The sequence below is a fragment of the Watersipora subatra genome, chromosome 3, assembly GCF_963576615.1.
Source record: "Watersipora subatra chromosome 3, tzWatSuba1.1, whole genome shotgun sequence".
NCBI classification, from domain to species: Eukaryota; Metazoa; Bryozoa; class Gymnolaemata; order Cheilostomatida; family Watersiporidae; genus Watersipora; species Watersipora subatra.
The window spans coordinates 66,443,534-66,470,414 of NC_088710.1; the positions used below are offsets into that span (position 1 = coordinate 66,443,534).

Below are 26,881 nucleotides of genomic sequence, written 5' to 3' on the forward strand. Positions count from 1 at the left end.
CTTCTCACACACATACTACAAGTCTATGAAATGTGCTCTTACAGACTTTATGAATGTAAATGACTGCTTTGGGTAATGCGTAGGAATACATAAACAAAGAGTACTTCGATGTCACACAGACACTTGACTATATTTGCTATATATGTCACACAGGCACTTGACTATATTTGCTATATATGTCACACAGGCACTTGACTATATTTGCAGAGAAAACTCTTAGAAGCTTTACCTCAACAAAGTTACATTGCTTATCAACAGTGACCGATGTTCCAGCAGCATCATTGCAAGCAAATGTCTCTGTAACGTTAGTGCCTGGTACATCTACAAACAGAAGGTACCCATTTCAAGGTTTCAATAAAAGAATGGTGCAGACGGACAACATGAATAGTGTATGAGACAGCATGTAACGGTGTGCTTACAGACAACATGACTAGTGTATGAGACAGCATGTAATGATGTGCTTACAGACAACATGACTAGTGTATGAGACAGCATGTAACGGTGTGCTTACAGACAACATGACTAGTGTATGAGACAGCATGTAACGGTGTGCTTACAGACAACATGACTAGTGTATGAGACAGCATGTAACAGTGTTCTTACAGACAACATGACTAGTGTATGAGACAGTATGGAAAGGTGTGCTTACAGACAACATGACTAGTACATGAGACAGTATGTAATAGTATGCTTACAGTCACATGATTGGGTGTAAAGCTGAATGTCATCAAGGGCAATATCTCCCTGATGATTCTTTCCTACGACTCCTTGGAACAGCACCTGAACACAACAACAAATAGTAGATTATACAGATATGCTGACTCTTAGACTAGAGCTGAACACCATGAAATGCTAGCCCAAACCTCTGCGCATGATGACCTTTGGAGTAGGCAGAACGAATGAGTGATATCAGAGGTGACCAAGCCTTTATAACAGCACTTAATGCTTGTGAATCCTGCCAGAGGATGAGTTTTGACTTTTTAACATGGCATGTACGTCATCATAGAGAGTTCTATAGTTATCTCCACATGCATGCGAAAGGACTAACATGGATAACCTTTCATTTATCAAAACCCATTCGTCGAAATACTCTATTAATCTCAATCTTGATAGACAATGTTCATGAAACCACATAGGAAACTATGACTCATAAAAGCATTATGCAGTTGTAAGTCAAGGAGAAACAACTCCCTAAAATAACTCATATATCCGCTACAGACCTCGAAGTTTCGGTAAGGATTGTCTATCCTGATTCGCTGCTCAATCCACTTATTGCCCTGGTCAGTAGTCTGTGTCCAGACCGGCTGTGTCTCTGCTTTGAATGGGTTAGATGCACCAATGTCCTTCCAGTTTATGAACACACTCAGCCCTCCTGTATTAGTCATAATAAATTTTTGTACATGTATGTGTACAGGTATGATGTTTACTGTAGTGTCTCTGTATTACTTCCTCTGGCATTTAAGGTGGTCAAAAGAATGATACAAGGATACTCGTCAGCCTAGTCTGAAGCAGTTTTATCAGATTCAGAACCTTCGAGATTTAAATAGACAAAAAGACATAGCAATCCTTGTTGCACAAAGACCTGAAAAGGGTAGTAAAAGATGGCTGCTCATAGACTAATTGCAGTTCTTTTGTTGTTTTAGAAAAACAGCATAATGTCTACCTTCACATCTGACAAACGAGCCATCGAAGAGTAAACAAGAAAGTACGTGAAGAGCATCTAAAAACCTTGAAGAATCACTGCCAGGTATAAAAAATAAATGAAATTCAGATGAGCACAGAGAGAGAAAGAGAGAACTCACCAATGCCAGCTCCATACATGTGGTACCAGAATATCAAACACATTTCATCAATCGGCTGCGTCGGAAACTTGTTGATCTCGTAGAGCTCGGAGAACAGGTTTGCGGAGTCGCCTTCTTTTCGAGGAGAGCTAGCTTCTATGTACAGGTAAGAGCCTGGAAAGGTGAGTTTAGATAAATTAATAGATATGTAAATAAGCAATACGGGTTTACATTGTCACTGTCAGCCACTATTATTAGTCTGGGTCTTTCAATTGTTGTTTCTATTTTTTACATCAACAAAAGGTGAACATTATCTACCTTTAACATCACTCAAATTAGATTCCTAATGAGAGACAGATTGAAGTTATTCACAAAGAAAGAAACAGATATTTATTCAGACATTCATTCAATACAGTGACTAGAGTGCTACCAAGATGTAGTTGTAGCAACTTTCAAAGCACCTGCTTAATAATCCCTTAAAAATTAATGTGACCATTGCTTGTGGTGCTGTAACTAGTTTTAGCTGACACAAAGGAATACCAACGGACAGCAAGTTTTCGTTAGAAGCTTGTTAGATAAAATATAAACTGCCATTTTAAAACATGAAATCTACAGAACAACCAGTCGACAGCATCACAGGTAACTGAAGTCAAAGTGAAAGTTGAAGATAAGAGTGAGACAAGCGCAGGTACACATGCGCAGGTACACGTAGAGCAATCTGAAAGATTCTAAATAGACCGACCGGTGGAATCTCCTAGAGTGTGATCTGTGGAAGGACCAGTGTTTGCACTCCTAGTGCTTCCAGATTGTCTGATCCAATCGAAGTCATCAGTCTTAAAGTATACTTCATTCTCATAACCGCATAGATCTTCCTCGAAGGAACACCAGAGCGGGTCGGGACAAGGACCATTCACTACGCTGTAGTCATCAATAGCGATATCCGATGTTTTGCCTGAGCCCATCACAGCCTCAAATACCACCTACATATATATATACACACCGCCTTACTGATATACTATATACCGACTTTCAATTCCAAATATATATAATGTTATTAAAGCAGATGAGATTTATTTTAACCATGTTGGCTGAACTTTTGAAATGTAAAAATATCTACATGTCACTCTTAACGTAAACCCTCACCTGCCAAGGTAGTACAGCTTTCACAGTGACCTTGGCTGACACCCAAATATCTCCTCGATCACCAGATCGTGACCAGAGGGACTTTTGCGAAAGCGCAATCTGAGAGTTTGTTGTAGTGTAGAGATTGAGAGTTCCTGTGCCTGTAAGGATATTTGAGAAGAGCTGCACAACAAGTCTGTTTGTGTATATAAATAGCATTCATCAGTACATGTAATAAACCAAACTATATCAATAAACCATTATTAAAACACTTGATTTTGAAACTGCATATTCTCTTGAGAATATTTTGTACATTTTATTCCAAGAAAACTACAACAAACTAAATTACAGGACATCAGCAAAGTATCACAGACCCCATGATCAGGTTAGCTGATGAGTTGAAATAAGCTAATTTGAAATCAAACATTGCAAGAATTGTTCGAGCTTATAATAATACAATAAATAAATAATATAATAATAAATATGAAAACACCTGATACTCACTTTTGCCATACATGTGATACCAGAAGGAAACACAACTGCCAGTTGTAGAGGGATACTGGGGAGAAAGAAGTCGTGTTAGCTGTCCAGGTTGCTTTGCTGATGACTCGGCGAACATGTAATAACCTGAGACAAACCGGAGGAAATGATGAAACAATAAAAGAAGACAGGCAATTATTTCATGACTACTAAGCGTGTTAAACAATGATTATATGATTGGGATTGGATGAAGAGCCCAGAAAGAGAGAGAGATATATACCTTGCGCTGTACTGTATGTGTGGTCAGATGAGGGTCCAGTCCCGAAGGTTCCAGTTGCCATTGACTGCCGAGTCCAGTCAAAGTCGTCACCAGTCATTTGAGAGAAGCCGCAAAGTTTTACGTCCTCAAACGTGCATTTCCCTGTTTGAAAATGCTCATAGTTATACTGTATTATCTTCGAATTGTAACAAGAATAAACTTTTCAAAAACTTGGCAACCATTAAAGAATAATTTCTGTCAACTTTAGGGAAACCTACCATATAGGTGTGCAGCCCTAAAAGCTAAGTCCTGATTGTAAGTTGGTCTATCTGAATGCAAATATAGCATCAGACAAGCTTACCTGCAGGCTGTGGACACGAGCCGCGCGTAAACTTGATATCATCAATTGCGATATCACCTTGGTAACCATTTCCGCGAAGAGCCTCGATAGCAATCTGAATGGAAAGGATGATGAATAATGAAATTTTTCTGTCTTCTATCTCATTTTAATAAATGTAATTCGTCTGTATATTTATATATAGTTCAATAGTTAGAAGTCAATGTTAAACTCTAATATCTATGCATAAATATTCGTGGTCCAAAGTCGCTGTTCAATGTAGCTAAAAATCAAACACAGCATCTAATACTAATGTCCAGCTCTACGCTCATATCATCAAAGCAAGGTTGCATAGAACATTGTGCTATACCTTCTCATTTTGCAAAGATTTGATGAAAACAGATGCTTGCAACCAGCGATTCCCCTGAGTTCCAGTCTGCTTCCATATTACGAGAGATGGACCACCCACAGTAAAATAGCTAAATGTAGAAATGACATATGTTTATAATACCTGTTAGTCAGCAAATAGTATTTGCCACTCTATAATAGTTCTTATGAAAAAAGTCAAGCAAACACGAGGAGATGACCTTTAATTCAACAGGATGAAATATAATTACGAGAGGTGTATATCATGATCACCTGACAGACAGTTGATTGACATGTGCTCCATACATGTGGTACCAAAAGGTCATGCACTGGGTCTCGCTCTTGGTCAGGCTAGGAGTCATAAGCCTTGCGACAGCGTTAGGGGCATTGTATGACGTTTCAATATACAAGTAGTAACCAAACCTATTGAGCTTGGTGTGATCTGTACTTGGGCCAGTCCCGTAGCTCTGGGTACTTCCATGCTGCCTTATCCAAGGCATACCTGAAAGTAACACATCTCTCTCCATCACTTGTCTGTTACTTATGAGGATTTGCGTGCGGTAAGTCACTAACGTACAGAGAATAAGCCCAAAAAGAAAATAAAATGATCTATGCTAAACATAGTTCTACCCAAAGTGAATCACCAAATTACAAAAAGCTTTTGCGCAGAGGATTTAGAGAAAAATTAAAACATCTAGCCTGTGGTCAAAAAAAAGGCTAAATACAGTTTGATAGAGTATGATCATGGTACTTAGTCGGGCTTAAGTAGGTCAAAGAACAAAATAACTAAGCTAAGGCATTCTAAAAGAAAACACAAAGTGAAGTTTTGGTCTGACTACGATTGCTTTTTCTACCTGCATCACACCGCGGCTTCTCCAGCGACTCATCATTTAAGCTTTGCAAACAGGAAATGACCTGAACAGTATGATGTACGGATGCCTCTTACTTTGCTTTCTCCCAATAAAAACAGCCTCGATCAATTTAGAACAGCCAAAGAATACAGATGTAGATAGTCAATTGACAACAAGTATCAATAGACATCCTCATAATGTGTCAATAAACATCCTAAAAATGTGTCAATAGACATCCCTGAAAGGTGTCAATCAACATACATGTGAGATGTCAGTGACAGCTAGTTACTAAATCATCAACACGTAGCATTTAGTCAGTAATGCCAGCGAGCAATTAGCTAAACTGAGAAGATAAATTAACCAAGTTGAACAGAACGACAAAGTACCGGTTGAATTATCTATAGACCAGCGGCAAAGATCCTTTTCAAAGTTACAGTCATTTGGAGAAGGAGGAGATGCAGTTGTCAAAGGTGATTGAGTTGTTGTGGATATGGTTGACTGGCACATAGCTGCTGGCGAGACTTTGATATCGTCTACGGCTATGTTGATGTAGACCTTCTGGAAGGTAGTCACAGCTTGAAAGACTACCTGATATTCCTCAGACATTTTGTAGGTGATCTGTGAGAAGAGAGTAATAGCCTGCTTATACAATGTATATGCATCTTAAATGTTCTTCAATTCTCTAACATGTTTAAAAAAAACAAAAACACAATAACTTTTTTTGAAAGAAATGCTCAAATCTAGAAGATGATCAGGCGAGCCAAAGCTCAGCACAATAATAGGCTCACTATCACTCACACTAGCTTTTTTCCAAATGTCTTGTCTCTGGTTTCCTATAACAGTTGTTAGTGTCTGGTTTGCGCCAGAAACAGTCCTTGAGAGTACTGTCAAATTACCTGTTCCCGTTCCATACATGTGGTACCTGTAATAGCGTCTTACACAGTTACAAAGGGTTGAAAACCATAAAAACATACAGCCATAATGGTGCTTAATTTAATAGTAATCACAAATTCGAAAAGTTTACCTCCCAACGTAAGTCATGTGATCAGAACTTGCGATTGTAAATTCTTACGTTTACAAGATAATCAAACAGCTGTGACTGGAGATATGAAATGACATTGAACAAATTTCTGAAGTAAACGTACCAAAACTCGAGACACTCGCTATCTTTAGCATTTGGAGTTATTTCATCACTGAGAAGTTCAGCAAGAGCTGTTCCAGTCTGCCCTCGACCCGCGCTTGGTGCATACAAATAATGACCTGGAACCAACAAAAGGCTATTAACATCGCTCATTGGGCTCAAACGATTTAGAAGACGCTTTACATGTGTCATAAGACATCGTCATCAAGTGCCAGAGAACGTTCTCACAGGTGTCATAAGACATCCTCAACAGGCGCCAGACACATCCTCAAGGAGAGCTAGAAGACATTTCCATGAGGTTTAAGTTGACATTTTACAAGGTGTTAGTAGATATTTTCAAAAGCTGTCTTCAAGAATTAAGCATCTCCAAGAAATGTCAGATAATGGCCTCAAGGTGAAAAAATGTTCTCAAGAGGCGTAAACAATTGTTCTCAAGAGGTATCAGTAAATGTGCAGAGAGAATATTGGTAGATATTTTCAAGTGTCAGTAAACCTTCTCAAGAGGTGTCAATAGGCATCCTTAAGGGGCGTCGGTCAATGTAAGATGTCAGTGACAGCTAAACCTGCCACATGGAACACTTAGTCTGCGCAGTAATACCAGTGAGCAATCAGCTAAACTGAAAAGATGTCACAAACAATCGGAGGTAAACAAAAATAGAAGTACATCTAAGCTACCTGCGGGCAAGTTTGTTGTGTGATCTGTCTTTGGGCCAAGATAACCGCTGGGTGTTCCGCTGCTGCCTAGCAGCCAATCAAAATCATCTGTTTTACTATTCACATAACCACACCAATTATTTTCAAAGGTACAAGCACCAGGAGTTGGGCAGACTCCGGGAACAATTTCAACGTCGTCAATAGCGATATCTCCTGCGTAGCTCTTTCCGATAGTTGCCTCGAACACAGCCTGCGATTAGAGTACAACTCCTAACACAATTGTAAATAGATGAATCATACAAGAATATGTACAGAAAGCGAGACTCGGTAAAGGAGTTGCAAGAATTGAAGCGTACTAAAAAGCTGGCGGTAAAGTTACTAAAAATAGATTCTATTGGCAATATATTGCTACAATTCTTATACTCAGGCGACCATATAATGTAAAAACAAAAAGACTCGTCAAGCGTAATCAGAGGACCTCACTTTTCAAATTAGCTCTATACAAACCTGTGCTTTAGTTGCACGAGGCAGAGTCACTTGGGCTATTCTCCATTTATCTCCTTTGTCTCCCGACTGAGTAAACAGATCTAGGCCGATCTTACGAGGTCGTGAACCCGGATACTGACTGTAAACTTTGAGACTTCCGATTCCGCTACCATACATGTGATACCAGAACTGGAGGCACTGCGCTAACAGACCTCGGTAAGTAGGACTAAACAGTCGGGCTACATCACCTGGCTTTCGTGGGTCTACAACAGTTTATTAGTGATAAACTTACACCAAATTCTATCAGAAACTATCGCTATGTTTCTACCATTTGCTATTGTTTTCAATGTTTGTAGTAATCTGACTGCAAGAATGTTTCAAGAATAAAATTGGCAAAAATAAATTGCGGTTAAAATACTAAAAAAAAACTATGTGCGAAAAGGTGTCACTAGTCGCTATCATTGCTATAGTTGATATCGGCTATTGCATTCAAGTTACAGCATTATGCTTCTCTATTCTGTCATTCTCTTTACAACCATAGACATCATAATTGCACTTACGTTTGATCGAATCATTTTAACCGCAATAAAATTTTGTAAATTTTAATTGTGAAACATTCTGGCAGTCAGATCACCTCAAACATCAAGAACAATTTCAAAGGGTAGAAAAATACCAATGCTTTATGATAAAATCTACTAGAACTTTGTGCATGTAAAGCTTTAGGCGCTGAATAAATCTTTGAACAATAACTAATAAGAGATTTTTTAAGCATCACTTAATTGAAAGGTGACATCGTATAATTGACAGGTAAAATTTTGTGGTGAGATAAGCTCTGAAGCCTTGGCTGAAAATTACAGGCAGTAATGACCTCGCATACACATATGAAGGTTTAGGGTTAGCAAATGTTTTCTTTCTCTGATCAGGTACTATTAAGTAGTGAACTAAAGATTTCAACCTCATCACAAGTAAGAGATATATCAAAGCTCTCATTCATCTCTGCATTTAATCTGCTAATAGATTTAGGATTTATCTACTCACTGGAAGCTTCTACATAGACGTAATGTCCAGAACCAGACCCATCTGTATGGTCAAAACTAGGTCCTGTACCAGTTGAATAGGTGGAGTTTGCATTCCTTGTCCAATCAAAATCATCCTTAGTATCTTGTTTCCAACCGCATAAATCAAAGTCGAAGGTGCATTCAGTCATTTCCTTACATGGTCCATATGCAAACTAAAATGTTCATTTCAACGGATTAATAGACTAGACCATTAAATCCTATATGATGAATTTGTATTTTTATACATACATGTACATATAGACCTATTTAAATTTTGATATACATGTACATAGTAAATGCATAGTATATATGTACATGGAAGTTTTTGTAGCATATGCACAAAAGCGTTACATTTGAAGCAAACGGACCAATAGTGATGGGCAAAAGTTGACTTACGCTGATATCATCCAGAGCAATGTCACCTGACCAACCCTTTCCTTTAACAGCCTCAAAGCTGACAGAAAACTCGTAGAGGGTGTCAAGGTAGAAGTTGCCTCTCTTCCACTTGTTTCCTTGAGTGCTAGATTTAGTCCACCGAAGCCTCTTTTGACCGAATGTATCCACATAGACATTGAGAGTGCCTATATGGGGGCCATACATGTGGTACCTGGTGAAAAGTACAGAATATATGAGAACTTTGCTAACACTTGAATACCCCAGCTAAAGAATTTCTTATTCATAGCTCTGTGAGGTCTTACCAGAATTCCACACAAAATCCTTGAGCTCCAGTCTTGGGGAGAGTGGATAGTTTGCTGGAAGAGAGAATTGCCTTGTCACCTGTGACGTATGGTTGTGAGGCTTCGGAGAATATGTAGAAGCCTTTGTTGCCAGTGTGATCCTGGGACGGGCCGGTGTTGGCTGACGGAGTCGTGCCGTTGTTGATAGTCCAGTTATAGTTAGACCAGCCGTCGCAGAGAATCGGAGTGTCAAAGGAGCAGCCTCTATCAGTTATACCTGGCACTGTAGGATCACTATAGGTCGGAACAGGATAACATGAGCCTGTCGCAATTCCGATGTCGTCAATTGCTATGTCTCCTACAAACAAATTAATACACACATTAACACTTTAGTAGAGAAACAAGGAGACATGATATGAAAATAATAAGGTGATAACTTCAGAAGCATTTTGAAGTTATCACCTGATAGAGCAGACCTATATCTGCTTGAAACAGGTTTTTAGTGACTAACAGCCAAGTGCTTTTAATATTATTCGTTATACTATAATTCAGTCTGTGCATGTATTGATCCCTTTTTCTTTATTATTCTTTACAAAACTAGCGTTTCTAGTGATAATAAAGACTGTATATATACATATATATGTGTATATACATGTATAGAGTTCACATTTATACATATAAATATATACATATTTACATGTACATATTTATATGTATAGATATATACATATAAATATATACATATTTATATGTATAGATATATACATATAAATATATACATATTTATATGTATATATATATAAACTGAACTGATTGAACTGAGCACAAGAATTTAGTGACATTACCAATAGCATGCATTTATGACAAACATAATAAAACACATTTATGACCAACATAATAAAACACATTTATGACCAACATAATAAAACACATTTATGACCAACATAATAAAATACATTTATGACCAACATGATAAAACACCTTTTGCTGAATTCTATTAGTGCTGATGGTTAAGATAAAAAGATAGATGTCAAATGAGAATAAAATAGGTGTGTTAAACAGCATGTAATCGATGCAGGTGGTCTGACATCCACAAATACAGATTAAATCATGAAGTCACTCTGAATTTGTATGCTGATTCATAAAAGACATGCCAGCAGAATAAGCTTATTTCTATCATGCAATTAAAGATAAAATGTAATGATATCATTCTATGAACGTGTAGACCTGCCAGAAGGAGAATGGAAAATAACCTATGAATAGAGATATACAACTAGGAGACTCACCGCGATAACTATTGCCGATGGTACCTTCAAAAACAAAAACAAATGGCTCAGATGTGTAGAGAGGAGGGATACCAGCTTGCCCCTTCATCCATTTGTTGCTCTGATCACCACTGAGTGTCCAGATGAGAACCTCAGGTTGTAAGTTCTGTGTCAACTGAAATTATGGGAATGCCTACAGTTAACTTGAGATCTACTGAACATCATGTGCAAGAATATATGGTGAGCGGTATGTGTTAATGGGTGTATGATAGCGATATGTTTATACTCACAGAGATGTTCAAGTCTCTGTGCCGCACATACACATTGAGAGTACCAATATCAACGCCATACATATGATACCAGAAGTTGATGCAGGCGCCTGTTTTGCTGAAGGCGGCTGATGAAAAGTACTGCGAGGCGTATCTAGCCTTCTCTCCTCGCACTCTCGGATAACTTGACTCGATATACATGTACTTGCCTGTCAACAACAGCATCGCTACAGGCAACTATCTACAATTTTATTGCTAACACACTGCAATTACAGGTTACAGTTAAATAATGTTAAAGAAGTTAAAAAAACAAACTGATTCAATTATTAGAAAGTCATATCATTATTGTTGCTATAAAAGTGCCTACAAGTATAAGAAACATGCACTAGTTAACCTATTAAAGTAATGAATCACCTGTACTAAGAGATAAGTGCAAGTTCTTAACTATCACAAAGTGGGCAAACACTGAGCAATCTTAAATTCTATCGGAAAAATGCAGCTTTAGATGAAAACTTTGGCCAAAAATTAAGCAGATATCTGATACATATATAAGACAGGCAATTGTAAAAACAGCATTCATAAGTTACCTGCTTCAGGATTAACTGTCAAACAGAGACATTAGCTAATCACTTTATTGAGACATTACAATTTCACGTATCATTCATACAGTTAGTTTTAAAAGCCTAAAAAATTGATCAGCCACCATCAGTTTGTTGCCCAAATGACAAAGTTTCCATTACCATAAATAATCGTTTTCTATTTGCACTTCTGATGAAGTTTATGAAGATGTCTTGATGAAAATGAGTTCACTGCATAAACGAATTGCAGTAATGCAGAGATTCTCTGATTGATGGAATTTTTTGATTACTAGTTTAGGCTTATTTACTTGAAGCCATCTACAAGGACAACTCAATTATTCAGAGAGTAATGTAATGGACTGCGAGCCTATCTCTACTAACCCTTTTTTCACCAATAAAAGAAACCACCAAGTTTTGCATAGGAATCTTATTTTCAACCTGAAAAAATTCAAAAAACTTTCTTGGATGACACTTTCATGTTATTCCTACAATCTACTCACCGATGGCAAGACCACGAGTGTGGTCTGATGATGGCCCTGTACCTTGAGAACCTGTTGCACCTCCACCCTGAATCCAATCAAAATCATCAGCAGGTACCTTAAGCTGTCTCCATCCACATGAATCCTTCTCAAAGTTGCAAAACTCTACAAGAAGTAAAAATGTTATTTAACTTCTAGCTGTCACAAGTGTTTAACCCATCCAAACCCTCATTTTCTAGCCATTGCAAAACAATCTGACAAATTAGAGACTAAACAAGTTGATGCAAATTTAAAGAATTTTTATGGCAGTTGTCGAGAAAGAATTTTTAAAGTTGTAGATTAATTCTCAAAAATGCTATCAGCTAGCTAGCAAACGATGCTGGTTTACTAGCTAGCAAACGATGCTGGTTTGAGAACTGTCAAACTCAGAGATATGGAAACAGTGGTAATGTTCAAAGCACTAATCATTAGCTAGCTAGAGGTCTATGATAGTTACATTAGCTAGCTAGAGATCTATGATAGTTACATTAGCTAGCTAAAAATCAATGATAGTTAAAAACTGACACGTTGACATTTCTTTGAGATGAATGCTTACTGTCATCTTGGCAATCGCCATCTTGTGCTTGAATGTCATCCAGGGCTATATCTCCTTGGTATCCATTGCCCTTGGCAGCACTCCAAATAAGAGAGTACTTGCTTGTTGTTTGGTCAGGGTACAATGTCACCTGGTTGCGCATCCATTGCTGCCCTGTGCTGAAGCTTTTAGACCAAACAAGCTTTCTGCCTGAGCTAGGAGAACCTAAGTAGTATATACCAACAAGGACTCAGTAAGTTATCTGATAAACTATTAGCTAGAGTTTGGTTACTTTTATAGACATTCATAGATTTTGGAGATGAGATTTTGTAATTGTTGTCGCTACAAGAGACCAAACTACTGAAATCTTGTCACACCCGCTGAGAGTTTTCAACAATGAAAAGAAAATAGACACAATTATTTATCGAGATCGCCTACCAGGGGTACTGCTATAGAGGTCCAGAGTTCCGATGTGTTTGCCGTACATGTGTGACCAGAATGTAACGCAGACAGATGACTTTTTAGCTGTGTACACTGGGCTAATGAGCTCGGCCGTGTCATTCTGTTTTCTACCCGTCACTTCTATATACACATAGTACCCAAGACCTGTCTGCATCGTGTGGTCAAATTCTGTAAAAAAAAAACAGACAAACTCAATCCAGTTCACTAGTCTTGAGTAAATCTATTTATCCCGAATTACTCTAACCAGAAAGTAAAGGCAGCTGCTTTAGACTAAGATCAACTATTATAATTATTATTATACATGTAAAACTTACGTGGGCCAGTGTTTAAGCTGGATGTTTTACCAGACTTCCTCGTCCAATCAAACTCATCTACTTTGGACTGTTGGTAACCACACATGTCCTTTTCAAAGTCACAATAGCCTACAACGAACAAGTCATTGGCAGATGAGCTAGGTATTAGGTATAGGCTATGGACAAGTCACTTAAACCATAAATGCCACGTATAACTTTTATCGTATATATTAGGTAAATCAGACACGCTGATTCCAGCTGATTTTGTACTCAAAATAAAGGTTGGTCCACTAACTTTCAGAGTAATGAAAGATTTTTTAAAGCGTTTTAATATCGGTCTCGAAAACAACACGAGCGGCGCAACAAGCTCCGTCCATAAATATGTGTCGTAGCCTAGCTTTTTAGGAACGGAAATTGGGGATGTTTAGTCCGATTTAGAATGATAGAGATGGGTGTCTTAAAACCCATTATTATCTACATTCAGCCTTCAAAATGATCTCAGTCTTTTCTGAAAAGTAGATAAATTATTTAACAATGCATATTTAAAAAAGAGCTCAAAAAGCGTGATAACAACTTTTTTGAGCTTATTTTTCTTGGCATTCAGTTTAGTAAACATCCTGTAACAAGCTACGAGCAATTTTGACAAGTATATTGACAGATATATTAGGCATCATAGAGTAGTCTATTACCAGGTATATTGACAGGCATTTAATTATCAGTGAATAGTTTAGCAGGAGCAACCAAAGGAGTTATCCAGAGGCTCTTTAGGGAGCAACCAAAAGAGTTATTCAGAGGTTCTTTAGGGAGCAACTAAAGGAGTTATCCAGAGGTTCTTTAGGGAGCAACCAAAGGAATTATCCAGAGGCTCTTTAGGGAGCAACCAAAAGAGTTACCCAGAGGCTCTTTAGGGAGCAACCAAAAGAGTTATCCAGAGGTTCTTTAGGGAGCAACCAAAGGAATTATCCAGAGGTTCTTTAGGGAGCAACCAAAAGAGTTATCCAGAGGTTCTTTAGGGAGCAACCAAAAGAGTTATCCAGAGGTTCTTTAGGGAGCAACCAAAGGAGTTATCCAGAGGCTCTTTAGGGAGCAACCAAAGGAGTTATTCAGAGGTTCTTTAGGGAGCAACCAAAGGAGTTATCCAGAGGTTCTTTAGGGAGCAACCAAAGGAGTTATTCAGAGGTTCTTTAGGGAGCAACCAAAGGAGTTATCCAGAGGTTCTTTAGGGAGCAACCAAAAGAGTTATCCAGAGGTTCTTTAGGGAGCAACCAAAGGAGTTTGCCAAAGAGCTACCCATGAGTTGTTGCTCAAAATATCACGCTCTTAATACTAATTGAAAATCTTGTAACGATAAAGAGAATCTCTGCAATACAAAATGAAGCTAGTAACAAATCTCTGCTGATTGCCCTACCAATTTGCTGTGGACAGGCTCCAGAGCTAAGCTTAATATCATCTATAGATATGTCTCCTTGATAATCGGTTCCTCTAACAGCCTCAAATACAACCTACAACAACATAGAATTAGTTTCCTAACACTTTAAAACAGGACCTACAAAGATATCCTTAACATAGTCACATAATTCTAGTTTGACATTTACATACTTAATAAGTGAGGTAAAAACATACTGTCTAGAATAAGTATATAATTACAATAACATCAAAACAAGAATAAGTATATAATTACAATAGCATCAACACATAAAAGCAATGATAGGCATTGGAAGAGGTAATTCAGCATTCTGGAGTTAGTTATTCATGGCTCTTAACCTGACCTCATGTAAGACCAATATATGTATTTAATAGAGCTTCATGATTTCCAAAAATTGCCAGACGATTCGGTATTGCAAATAAACAATATCAAATCAAATTGGAATAGATCGCGAATAGTCAATTCGCCAAAAAAACTTGCAAATTTTTATTAATATTTATTTGCATACTTGAACTTTAAAACTTTGTATATTTTAACAAAAGAAACTGTTTTGTGTGCATGATAATTAGAAACATTTATTTTATGAATGCCTGTGTGTGTGGAAGGCCGTAGAATGAGCTTATTATAAGACTAGAAGACCTATTTGTTTTAGTTCCAGTATCGCTCACTTTGAAAGTCGTAAAGTGTGAGATAAATCGCCATTACACGACTATATTGTTCATACAATTGGAGATATCTTCTTAAATGGTGGCGATTTTCAAATCACTCACTCTCAAAATTACCAACAAACAATCAAATTACGATATACCCAAACTCTAGTATTTAAATATTGCATGTAGAGCCTCCATTACATTCTCATGACCAAAAATCTTTCGATCAATGAAGGACACGGATTTTAAGCAACTGACCATGTAGTCATACGGCAAATTGACATCGATTTTAGCATAGTTCCACTGGTTACCCTGAGTTCCCTTTCTGTTCCATTTCGGCTGCGGGAGGGTTGTGCCAGTCTTGATGTAGACGAGCAGCGTATCGATGTGGGCTCCATACATATGATACCTACAACGTGTCATATATATATATTGCAAACAGCAAACACATTTACGTATAATTAAATTGTTACATTCTTTGCATATTTTTGCAGCGCCTGTAGGTAAGGTGTAATATACGTGTATATATGCCTGCAACCATACATTAAACCAAAGCAATGTACAAAGACAAAAATCATGAGATGTCTAATTAAAGATTATACATGTCATCTCACACCCATACAGTAACAATGTGTATTCTTTTATAATTCATCAGATGTTGAAATACATTCTTTCATAAGATGTTAAGATACTTTACAATTCATGTAGGTCATAGAACTAGTTTAGTATTATGTGGGTCATAGAATGAGTCTAGCACTATGTAGGTCATAAAACTAGTATAATAGTACTATGTAGGACACAAAACTACTCTAGTACTATGTAGAACATAGAACTACTCTAATACTATATAGGACATAAAACTACTCTGTACTATGTAGGACATAGAACTACTCTAGTACTATGTAGGTCATAGAACTATTACTCTAGTACTATATAGGTCATAGAACTAGTATAGTACTATGTAGGACACAAAACTACTCTAGTACTATGTAGGTCATAAAACTACTCTAGTACTATGTAGGTCATAGAACTACTTTAGTACTAAGTAGGTCATAGAACTAGTCTAGTACTACGCAGGTCATAGAACTACTATAGTACTATAGTATTATACACAACAATTGGCTCTTCATCAGGACAAATAACTTATTTAACTTACCATGGCATACTCATAACCTGCTAATAAGCTGAGATTTGCGATACAACATAAAATATGATGCAACAGAAGATAGATGCAGCAAGCACTGTATAACTAAGTATACATAGCGAATAAATAGATTGACAGCTGGCAAGGGGCGTCTTACCAAAAAGTCAAACATCTTGCAGGGCTGCTTGGAATCTTAGGACTGATCAGCCTAGCCTTGTCTCCTACTTTCCTTGGGCTGGATGCTTCTATGTATGCATAATACCCTTGATCTACAACCACGCATCAAATTCAAACCACAAGCTATTCTTATTGGGACAGACAGTAATGATGATATAGAAGATTAGATTGCAGAAAAACGTACCTGTGCCGAGAGTGTGGTCAGCCGTTGGCCCTGTTGATGAACTTCCTGTTGGACCTTGAGTGCGGGTGAAATTAAATTCACCTGTAGGATCCATCTGCCATTGGCAAAAACCTTTTTCAAAGTTGCAGTCGTAAATGGAAACACCTGCAGAGGGAGCCAGAGATGCGAGGCAAGTCAGAATCGCACCCAGGAGTTGTATCAAAACATCGCTTTGCTATGGTAGTGCTCAAGCGATTACATAAAGAATATCATTGGTAAGTGACGATTAGCATGCGGATCATTAAAGGTCGTCCTTTATGTAGCATTTCCTGACAAGCTAGTTGATGAGTGCTGTTTTCAAACATAACAATGGCTTTTTAAATTGGCTGACACAAGCACTCTTATAATGCATATTTTACACAAGGTCGGTCTGATCTGGTCAAAATCTTGAGCAATTGGGGGCATAAAGCAAGAGAGTTACCTGTTGGAATAGGCGTAGAGGTTGTCGGCAGCGTAATTGGGGTGGTTGATGGAGTAGAGACAGAACCGGGTTTAGCACTGTTGGGCTGAACCGAGCATGAACTGGTTGAGAATGTAATGTCATCAATTGCAATATCTCCTTTGTAACCGCTACCTCGTACTCCTTCTATGATAACCTAAAACCGATTGTTACAATCTAAGAGGCTTATCCTAGACGCAACCCATCCTTATAACGACTCTTTCATAACTGCTTTTCACTATGTTTGCTTTCACTGGAGCAAGAATTTTAGATAACGCTGTCTTATAGAAGAGACGTGATTTTGCAGTCGTCAACTGACTCATCTTTGTTGCGATTTGTCTTCTCAACTACTGACTTGGTTATTTAATAATTAACAATGTGCTACATTTGCGCATTTTGAATAGAAAATATGACAAAAACTAAAATATTTCTCGATAAATTCGTCTTGTTTTTAGTTGATTCAAAATGGCTGAACTAAAGCGTGTTCTTAGTATTCCTCTTGCTTGTCCACAACCAGCTAACAATAAAAATTATACAGTGATATCATTATAATGCTGAATTTACCCTAAATCTCTTAGCAGGGGCTGAAGAGAATGCCACCTGCCCATTGTACCACTTTGACTCTCTAGCTGTACCAGAAAGAGACCACACAAGCGTCTTTGAACTTTGCTCCAACTCTTGGTACACATTGAGGGAGCCAATGTCTGCTCCAAACATGTGGTACCAGAAGGACATGCACATGCTGTCCTCAAACCACTGACTCTGCATCCAAGCGGTGTCCATTGGCAGTCGAGGTGAGCTTGATTCGATGAACAAGTATTGACCTAAAAAAAATTAAGCTGACCTAAAAAAGACTGAACTGACCTAAAAAGGATTGAGCCGACTTAAAAAAAGATTGAACTGTCCTAAAAAGGATTGAACTGTCCTAAAAAGAATTAAGCTGACCTAAAAAGGATTGAACCGACCTAAAAAGGATTGAACTGACCTCAAAATAATTGAGCTGACCTAAAAAGGATTGAACTGATGTAAAAAGGATTGAGCTGACCTAAAAAGGATTGAGCATGTGCAAAAAAGAGACATCTTCTGATTTACCAACACAGCTCTTTACTGATAATTATATGACTGACCTGATGCATCTCCCTTAGTATGGTCGCTTGTCGGACCGGTGTAAGCGCTGTCTGTCGATCCTTTGCCAAGAAGCCAATCAAATTTATCTGCTCCGGTGACATGATTCCAGGTGCACAAGCCATGTTCAAAATCGCAGTCACCTAGACAGCAGACAAGAATAGTAAAACAGCTTCGATAAAACATATATGTCATTAATGATGCAAGTAATGTAGACAGTGTAGACAGTGTAGGGAGTGTTAGTAATAACTAGGTAGTGAAATATAATTGACGGTTTATTTAGTGTATTAATAATACCTATCTAATATGAGCCCATAGACTCTATCTATTCCTAATCCCTATCTAATATGAGCCCATAGACTCTATCTATTGCTAATCCCTATCTAATATGAGCTCACAGACTCTACCTATTGCTAATCCCTATCTAATATGAGCTCACAGACTCTATCTATTCCTAATCACTATCTAATATGAGCCCATGGACTCTGTCTATTCCTAATCACTATCTAATATGAGCCCATAGACTCTACCTATTGCTAATTTCTATCTAATATGAGCCCATGGACTCTATCTATTCCTAATCACTATCTAATATGAGCCCATGGACTCTATCTATTCCTAATCACTATCTAATATGAGCCCACAGACTCTATCTATTCCTAATCACTATCTAATATGAGCCCATGGACTCTGTCTATTCCTAATCACTATCTAATATGAGCCCACAGACTCTATCTATTCCTAATCACTACCTAATATGAGCCCACAGACTCTATCTATTCCTAATCACTATCTAATATGAGCCCACAGACTCTATCTATTCCTAATCACTATCTAATATGAGCCCATGGACTCTGTCTATTCCTAATCACTATCTAATATGAGCCCACAGACTCTACCTATTCCTAATCACTATCTAATATGAGCCCATAGACTCTACCTATTCCTAATTTCTATCTAATATGAGCCCATGGACTCTATCTATTCCTAATCACTATCTAATATGAGCCCATAGACTCTACCTATTCCTAATCACTATCTAATATGAGCCCATAGACTCTACCTATTCCTAATCACTATCTAATATGAGCCCATAGACTCTACCTATTGCTAATTTCTATCTAATATGAGCCCATGGACTCTATCTATTGCTAATCCCTATCTAATATGAGCCCACAGACTCTATCTATTCCTAATCACTATCTAATATGAGCCCATGGACTCTATCTATTCCTAATCACTATCTAATATGAGCCCACAGACTCTATCTATTCCTAATCACTACCTAATATGAGCCCACAGACTCTATCTATTCCTAATCACTATCTAATATGAGCCCACAGACTCTGTCTATTCCTAATCACTATCTAATATGAGCCCACAGACTCTATCTATTCCTAATCACTACCTAATATGAGCCCATGGACTCTGTCTATTCCTAATCACTATCTAATATGAGCCCACAGACTCTATCTATTCCTAATCACTACCTAATATGAGCCCATGGACTCTACCTATTCCTAATCACTATCTAATATGAGCCCATGGACTCTATCTATTCCTAATCACTATCTAATATGAGCCCATAGACTCTATCTATTCCTAATCACTATCTAATATGAGCCCATGGACTCTATCTATTCCTAATCACTACCTAATATGAGCCCATGGACTCTACCTATTCCTAATCACTATCTAATATGAGCCCATAGACTCTACCTATTCCTAATTTCTATCTAATATGAGCCCATGGACTCTATCTATTCCTAATCACTATCTAATATGAGCCCATAGACTCTACCTATTCCTAATCACTATCTAATATGAGCCCATAGACTCTACCTATTCCTAATCACTACCTAATATGAGCCCACAGACTCTATCTATTCCTAATCACTATCTAATATGAGCCCACAGACTCTATCTATTCCTAATCACTATCTAATATGAGCCCACAGACTCTATCTATTCCTAATCACTATTTAATATGAGCCCACAGACTCTATCTATTGCTAATCCCTATCTAATATGAGCCCATGGACTCTATCTATTCCTAATCACTATCTAATATGAGCCCATGGACTCTGTCTATTCCTAATCACTATCTAATATGAGCCCACAGACTCTATCTATTCCTAATCACTACCTAATATGAGCCCATGGACTCTACCTATTCCTAATCACTATCTAATATGAGCCCATAGACTCTACCTATTCCTAATCACTATCTAATATGAGCCCATAGACTCTACCTATTCCTAATCACTATCTAATATGAGCCCATAGACTCTACCTATTCCTAATCACTATCTAATATGAGCCCATAGACTCTACCTATTCCTAATCACTATCTAATATGAGCCCACAGACTCTACCTATTGCTAATCCCTATCTAATATGAGCCCACAGACTCTATCTATTCCTAATCACTATCTAATATGAGCCCACAGACTCTACCTATTGCTAATCCCTATCTAATATGAGCCCACAGACTCTACCTATTGCTAATCCCTATCTAATATGAGCCCATAGACTCTATCTATTCCTAATCACTATCTAATATGAGCCCATAGACTCTACCTATTCCTAATTTCTATCTAATATGAGCCCACAGACTCTATCTATTCCTAATCACTATCTAATATGAGCCCACAGACTCTACCTATTGCTAATCCCTATCTAATATGAGCCCACAGACTCTATCTATTCCTAATCACTATCTAATATGAGCCCACAGACTCTACCTATTGCTAATCCCTATCTAATATGAGCCCATAGACTCTATCTATTCCTAATCACTATCTAATATGAGCCCACAGACTCTATCTATTCCTAATCACTATCTAATATGAGCTCATAGACTCTGTCTATTCCTAATCACTATCTAATATGAGCCCATAGACTCTATCTATTCCTAATCACTATCTAATATGAGCCCACAGACTCTATCTATTCCTAATCACTATCTAATATGAGCCCATGGACTCTGTCTATTCCTAATCACTATCTAATATGAGCCCACAGACTCTATCTATTCCTAATCACTATTTAATATGAGCCCACAGACTCTATCTATTGCTAATCCCTATCTAATATGAGCTCTGAAGTCTGGAGATTTAAGGCTGGTTCACCTTATATCAACGTTGATGCTACAATACTTCGGTGATCGTAAGTGATAACAATGTTCACGAAATCAATCCGATTTTGCATCAACAAATACTCCGCAGTGCAGTGTTCTCATTTTTCTTTTAAATTTTTTTCGAAGGAGTTTCTTCGTTTCCGTGCACTCGAATCAAATACTAGTCCCACAGATATTATTTTGAACGAAATAAATAGATTACACTATCCGCGACAGCGAATCACCATCGGTGAAATGGTGCACATTGTACAGGCTGTCGTTGATGCTCAGCGAAAACTATTGGGAAAGTTTGACAGCTGCACACGCTTCCTCTATGCCATCGGTTCATGATGCACATGGTCGATGCTGATTGCCGAAAGAACAACTCCTACATATGGCCATTTAGTGTGAACCAGCCTTTAGCAGCCTAGTGAGTAATGAAGGCTGAATTTCAAGAAACTGACTCTTATACCTGGTGTGGTGCAGGCTCGCTCACTAAATGAGACGTCATCTATTGCTATGTCACCCGTGACACCTGCACCAACAATTCCTTCAAACATTATTCGGAACGTGCCAGATGTTGGTGCTGAGGACAAAGAAACTTGCGCCACCTGCCATTTATCGCCGAGATTGTGTTTCCTCTGCCAGAGACGTTGGTTCTTAGATGGTGACAGCTGTAAGAGGTGTACAGCAAAAAGTAAAAACCAATTTTGAATAGCCAGCAACCCATAAAGATCAAACAACCACAAAAGTGAGAGTTGCAGGTAGACAAATTGCAAAAGTGAAGTGACTATAGTTAAAAATAGTTATAAGTTGTCTGAAATAGAATGCGCACCTGTAGATAAACATTAAGGGTGTCTACGGTTCGACCATACATATGATAATAAAATTGAAGACACTGGGCTTTGGCTGATGTCACTGGTGGAGTAATTAAGGAAGCTTTGTCTCCTGCCTTCCTCGGGTAGCTCGCCTCGATATACATGTAGTGCCCTGCAACCACATAGACCCTGATAACTTAGCTTTATACGAAAAACGGATGACTAGCTGTTCATTGGTGCCTCATCCTTAGCTTAGAATTCAGCACAAGTGAATATTGCATTCAAACTTTGACAAACGAAATTAATCCAATCCAGCATTTACTTTGTATGTCAAATCCATCATATGTCGAAGCAGATAATCTTATAAGAATACACTGTATTTAGTTTAATTAATTCCAGAACCGCAAAAGGCAGTAACCAATACTTGAAGTGGTTACATAAAGCTTTAAATAAAATTAATTGTTTAAAACCTAAATTATTTATGACAACAAAGTTAATAAAGTAATAATCAATAATCACTCAAAAGAGGCGTTTATTGTAACCTCATCCTAGGGACTTGAAAATGAAAATAAAAGCTCGGCAATGCATAGGTCTAGCAGAACAGTAAGTAGCGGAAATACGCAGAATAACTTACTCTAACTTACACTATACACATGTTCATTGATATCTTATTTTTTTATCTTTTATGTTTATTTCCATCAGCTTACAAAATTATAAAGTTTTGAAAAACTTCAGACGCCATATGTTGAGAATCACTTTGAATGTGGAGACAAATGTTCGCTTAAATTTTACGTGACATTTCAAAAATAAAAGAATTCCTATGAAGATGTGATTATAAGTCGAGAGGGGGGAGAGGGGGAGGTAGTTTAACTATAAAAGAAAGAATGCTACAGACCCTTGTCGGTGCGGTAGGTGTGATCCATACTAGGTCCTGTGCCAGATGATGATGTAGTTGTAGTAGAGCGCGTCCAATCAAATTGATCACTAGTAGATTGCTGATACCCGCAGATGTTGGCATTCTCAAAGTCACAGTTGCCCGCTAGAGTTTAACAAGCATTATACAGCAAACAATTATTTCTATAATATTACTTGATAAACTTCAACAGTGATCAGACAACTCCTCAAGCAAATATTAGCATGCAACACCCATAGCACCGTTGAGAGGTTAGCGCATAAAACTAAACAAAGTAGACAAGGATACACAACTCACGGGCAGGCATAGAGCATGGACTATATGATACTTTAATATCATCTAAGGCTACAGCTCCTCGGTATGTGACTCCACGCAATGTCCCAAACACCAGCTAAATAACAGTTAAAGACAAGATTATTAAATATTAATTAGAATAAACAAAATTTTTTTTAGTGCTAGTAAAGTCTTCTTCAGAGAGGGAATGAGAGAGAGAGGGGTTGGTAGACCAGCACCCTCGTCCTTACATGCTCAAAACTAAATATTCTAAAACATTTTTCTGTTTTAGAAAGGCATTTAGAACCTGACTTTCAAACTTTAAATCCCTTTTACTAATATAGTTGCCTAGTAATATGTTTTCCATAAAAAGTTCGCTAAAACTTTAGTTAGCCTTGCTTCTACTGATAGCCTTGCTTCTACTGGTAGCGCTGCATTGAATACCAGTACATGGTTGTTTCTGATTCTCCACCCTTCTATATGAGCCCTTCTATATGGGCCCTTGAACTATAATAAATGCATAGATGAGAAGAAGTAAAAAAAAACAGATTATATGAACTTGGCAAACGTAATTAAAGCACCGGTAATTAAAGTGAAACTTGCTTCAGATTTTTTGATTAAAGGCAGCGACAATAAAATATGACGTCTTTCGAACCTTATGCTAATCCACTAGATTATATTATTAACTATTATTATAAAATATTGATTTTTTTAATCCCTCCTAATCCATTAAATTATGTGATAAAGAAAAAACAAATTAATAAAAAAAAATTCTATCATTATGGCCTATGGTACCTCAGCTATGCAAGGTCTTAGATTGTTCTATCGTGGCATTATTGATTATTGATACATGTATATACTGTCTCACATCAATAGTAACATTACACCTAATCTTTCTTACTCCTTTAAAAACTAGTATGTGTGACATTATCAAGTTTCAAGGCAAAAGACACTCCTTTTCTCTACCAGTCTTGAAACTTTTTCCATATTTGTAGAATAGCATCTATTCTGAATAGCATATATTCAAATATCAGTGAATAGCATGTATCCAGATATCATTATATAGCAAATGTCCAGATATCACTGAATAGCATATATCCAGATATCACTGAATAGCATATATCCAGATATCACTGAATAGCATATATCCAGATATCACTAAATAACATATATCCAGATATCGCTGATTAAAATACAATCTGGATATTGCTGAAGGCTTATATCCAGATAGATAAGAGCGTATATCTATTCTAAATAGAATGTATACAGAATAGATGATATTTTAGTAGTGCTGTCTACTCCTGCTGCCACTAAACAGCACGATGCTAAAAAGTTTTGAAAAAAACTATTTTATAGGGATGCAAAAATGGGCAGGATAAGACTTCAGCAAGTTATAACTGCAGCACCAAACCGATCTTTCTACTGTTTACCCACCCAACTGATTATACATTACCTTTTATTTTTAATAATGCTAAAGACAAGAATATACAGTAGACAAGATTGGAAAGCACGACTTTGAGAATAGTTTTCAGATGGACTTGTTAAACAAAACCTAGAGCCAATCAGTGATTACAATTGCCTTACGAGTACATATGATAATAGAGTTATACGGTAATAGAGTTATACGATAATAGAGTTATACGATAATAGAGTACATACGATAATAGAGTACATACGATAATAGAGTTATACGATAATAGAGTACATACGATAATAGAGTTATACGATAATAGAATACATACGATAATAGAGTGCATACGATAATAGAGTTATATGATAATAGAGTACATACGATAATAGAGTTATACGATAATAGAGTTATACGATAATAGAGTTATACGATAATAGAGTTATACGATAATAGAGTTATACGATAATAGAGTTATACGATAATAGAGTTATACGATAATAGAGTTATACGATAATAGAGTTATACGATAATAGAGTTATACGATAATAGAGTACATACGATAATAGAGTACATACGATAATAGAGTTATACGATAATAGAGTACATACGATAATAGAGTTATACGATAGTAGAGTACATACGATAATAGAGTTATACGATAATAGAGTTATACGATAATAGAGTACATACGATAATAGAGTACATACGATAATAGAGTACATACGGTAATAGGGTACATACGATAATAGGGTACATACGATAATAGAGTACATATGATAATACTAGAGAGCTAAAAACTTGGCGATGCCATGTGGAAGCCACTGGTGTGACGGGAGACTTGTACAAACTGTAATGTAAATGAAGGGCATATATAGAGACTGTACACTGAGTGAATGAGCAGAATAGAAATATGTACCTGATGTGGCTTGGTGCTGACTATATTCACCCTCGCCTCAATCCATTTGTCTCCAAAAGTGCCAGATAAAGTCCACTGACTGTCAAGCACCTGCCAGACATAGACTATGTATCAACTAATCGTTTGCATATGAGCAACAAACCAGCTGAAGCTAGTTTTGCTGAAGGCTTCACTAAAGTCATATATACATGTGAGCCCGTGCATATATTCAAATTCTCACACTCATACAGTAATATACAATCATTCAACCTGACATTGACTTCTGCTCTTTATCTTACCTTAGATCCCTGAGCCCGAGTATAAAGAGTGAGGCTATGGAGCACCGGCCCATACATGTAATAGTAAAAGGAAACACAACTGCCTTTAGTGCTACCCAACATGGGAGATTCGAGCCGAGCTGTGTCATTTACTCGACGGAGAACAGTTGAATCGCTGTAGACATATCCGCCATTGACTAGAAACAGAGGTTACGCATGCAAAGTCAGAAGGCACAAATTAACCAATTTTGAGCAAATATACCAAGGCTTTGATTCATGGTACATTACTATATAAGCTACCACCATCACTGGTCAAATATATATAGACAAAACACTATACAAAATATGACATAGTATATATGAATATGCATATCCATGTTCGTATTTACATATACCTGATAGAAAATAGTAAGTGCGAATACATGTGATGGATACTTAAACCATAACTGCCACGTACAACTTTTCTCGTATTTTCTAGGTAAATCAGACACGCTGATTTCGATTTTGCACTCAAAATAAAGATTGATCCACTAACTTTCAGAGTAATGAAGGCTTTTTTACAGCGTTTCAATATCGGTCTTGAAAACAACACGATCGGCACAACAAGCTCCGCCCATAAATATTTGACGTAGCCTAGCCTGTTAGAAACGGAAATTAAGGATGTTTAGTCCGATTTAGAATGATAGAGATGGGTGTAATAGGTAGGTAGATAAGCTATTTAACATTCCATATTTAAAAATGAGCTAAAAAAGCGTGATAACAATGTTAGCTCGTAATAAAATCGCGCTTTTTTGAGCTCATTTTTCTTGGCGTTCAGCTTATTAAACATCCTGTAACAAGCTACGAGCAATTTTAAACA

At 37.3% G+C, this 26,881-nt stretch overlaps 1 protein-coding gene across 1 annotated transcript in view; it reads right to left on the reverse strand.

Annotated features, from left to right (window-relative positions):
* LOC137390900 (MAM and LDL-receptor class A domain-containing protein 2-like) overlaps positions 1–26,881 on the reverse strand; it is a 150,108-nt gene that overhangs the window by 57,015 nt on the left and 66,212 nt on the right. The window contains exons 88-124 of the mRNA XM_068077215.1: positions 26,044–26,219; positions 23,463–23,556; positions 23,148–23,291; positions 22,270–22,424; positions 21,907–22,108; positions 18,319–18,459; positions 17,756–18,015; positions 17,174–17,348; positions 16,714–16,857; positions 16,510–16,621; positions 15,467–15,617; positions 14,541–14,634; positions 13,154–13,261; positions 12,816–13,007; positions 12,399–12,602; positions 11,825–11,968; positions 10,768–10,955; positions 10,499–10,652; positions 9,234–9,570; positions 8,932–9,142; positions 8,516–8,708; positions 7,499–7,740; positions 7,013–7,241; positions 6,342–6,456; positions 5,995–6,118; positions 5,631–5,814; positions 4,619–4,847; positions 4,350–4,458; positions 4,004–4,097; positions 3,664–3,804; positions 3,408–3,530; positions 2,925–3,064; positions 2,524–2,761; positions 1,803–1,955; positions 1,221–1,372; positions 696–780; positions 230–321 (exon numbers count right to left, since the gene is read on the reverse strand). Coding sequence (XP_067933316.1) covers positions 230–321; positions 696–780; positions 1,221–1,372; positions 1,803–1,955; positions 2,524–2,761; positions 2,925–3,064; positions 3,408–3,530; positions 3,664–3,804; positions 4,004–4,097; positions 4,350–4,458; positions 4,619–4,847; positions 5,631–5,814; positions 5,995–6,118; positions 6,342–6,456; positions 7,013–7,241; positions 7,499–7,740; positions 8,516–8,708; positions 8,932–9,142; positions 9,234–9,570; positions 10,499–10,652; positions 10,768–10,955; positions 11,825–11,968; positions 12,399–12,602; positions 12,816–13,007; positions 13,154–13,261; positions 14,541–14,634; positions 15,467–15,617; positions 16,510–16,621; positions 16,714–16,857; positions 17,174–17,348; positions 17,756–18,015; positions 18,319–18,459; positions 21,907–22,108; positions 22,270–22,424; positions 23,148–23,291; positions 23,463–23,556; positions 26,044–26,219 — 6,029 coding nt within the window. The remainder of the gene's footprint in view (positions 1–229; positions 322–695; positions 781–1,220; positions 1,373–1,802; positions 1,956–2,523; positions 2,762–2,924; positions 3,065–3,407; positions 3,531–3,663; positions 3,805–4,003; positions 4,098–4,349; positions 4,459–4,618; positions 4,848–5,630; positions 5,815–5,994; positions 6,119–6,341; positions 6,457–7,012; positions 7,242–7,498; positions 7,741–8,515; positions 8,709–8,931; positions 9,143–9,233; positions 9,571–10,498; positions 10,653–10,767; positions 10,956–11,824; positions 11,969–12,398; positions 12,603–12,815; positions 13,008–13,153; positions 13,262–14,540; positions 14,635–15,466; positions 15,618–16,509; positions 16,622–16,713; positions 16,858–17,173; positions 17,349–17,755; positions 18,016–18,318; positions 18,460–21,906; positions 22,109–22,269; positions 22,425–23,147; positions 23,292–23,462; positions 23,557–26,043; positions 26,220–26,881) is intronic.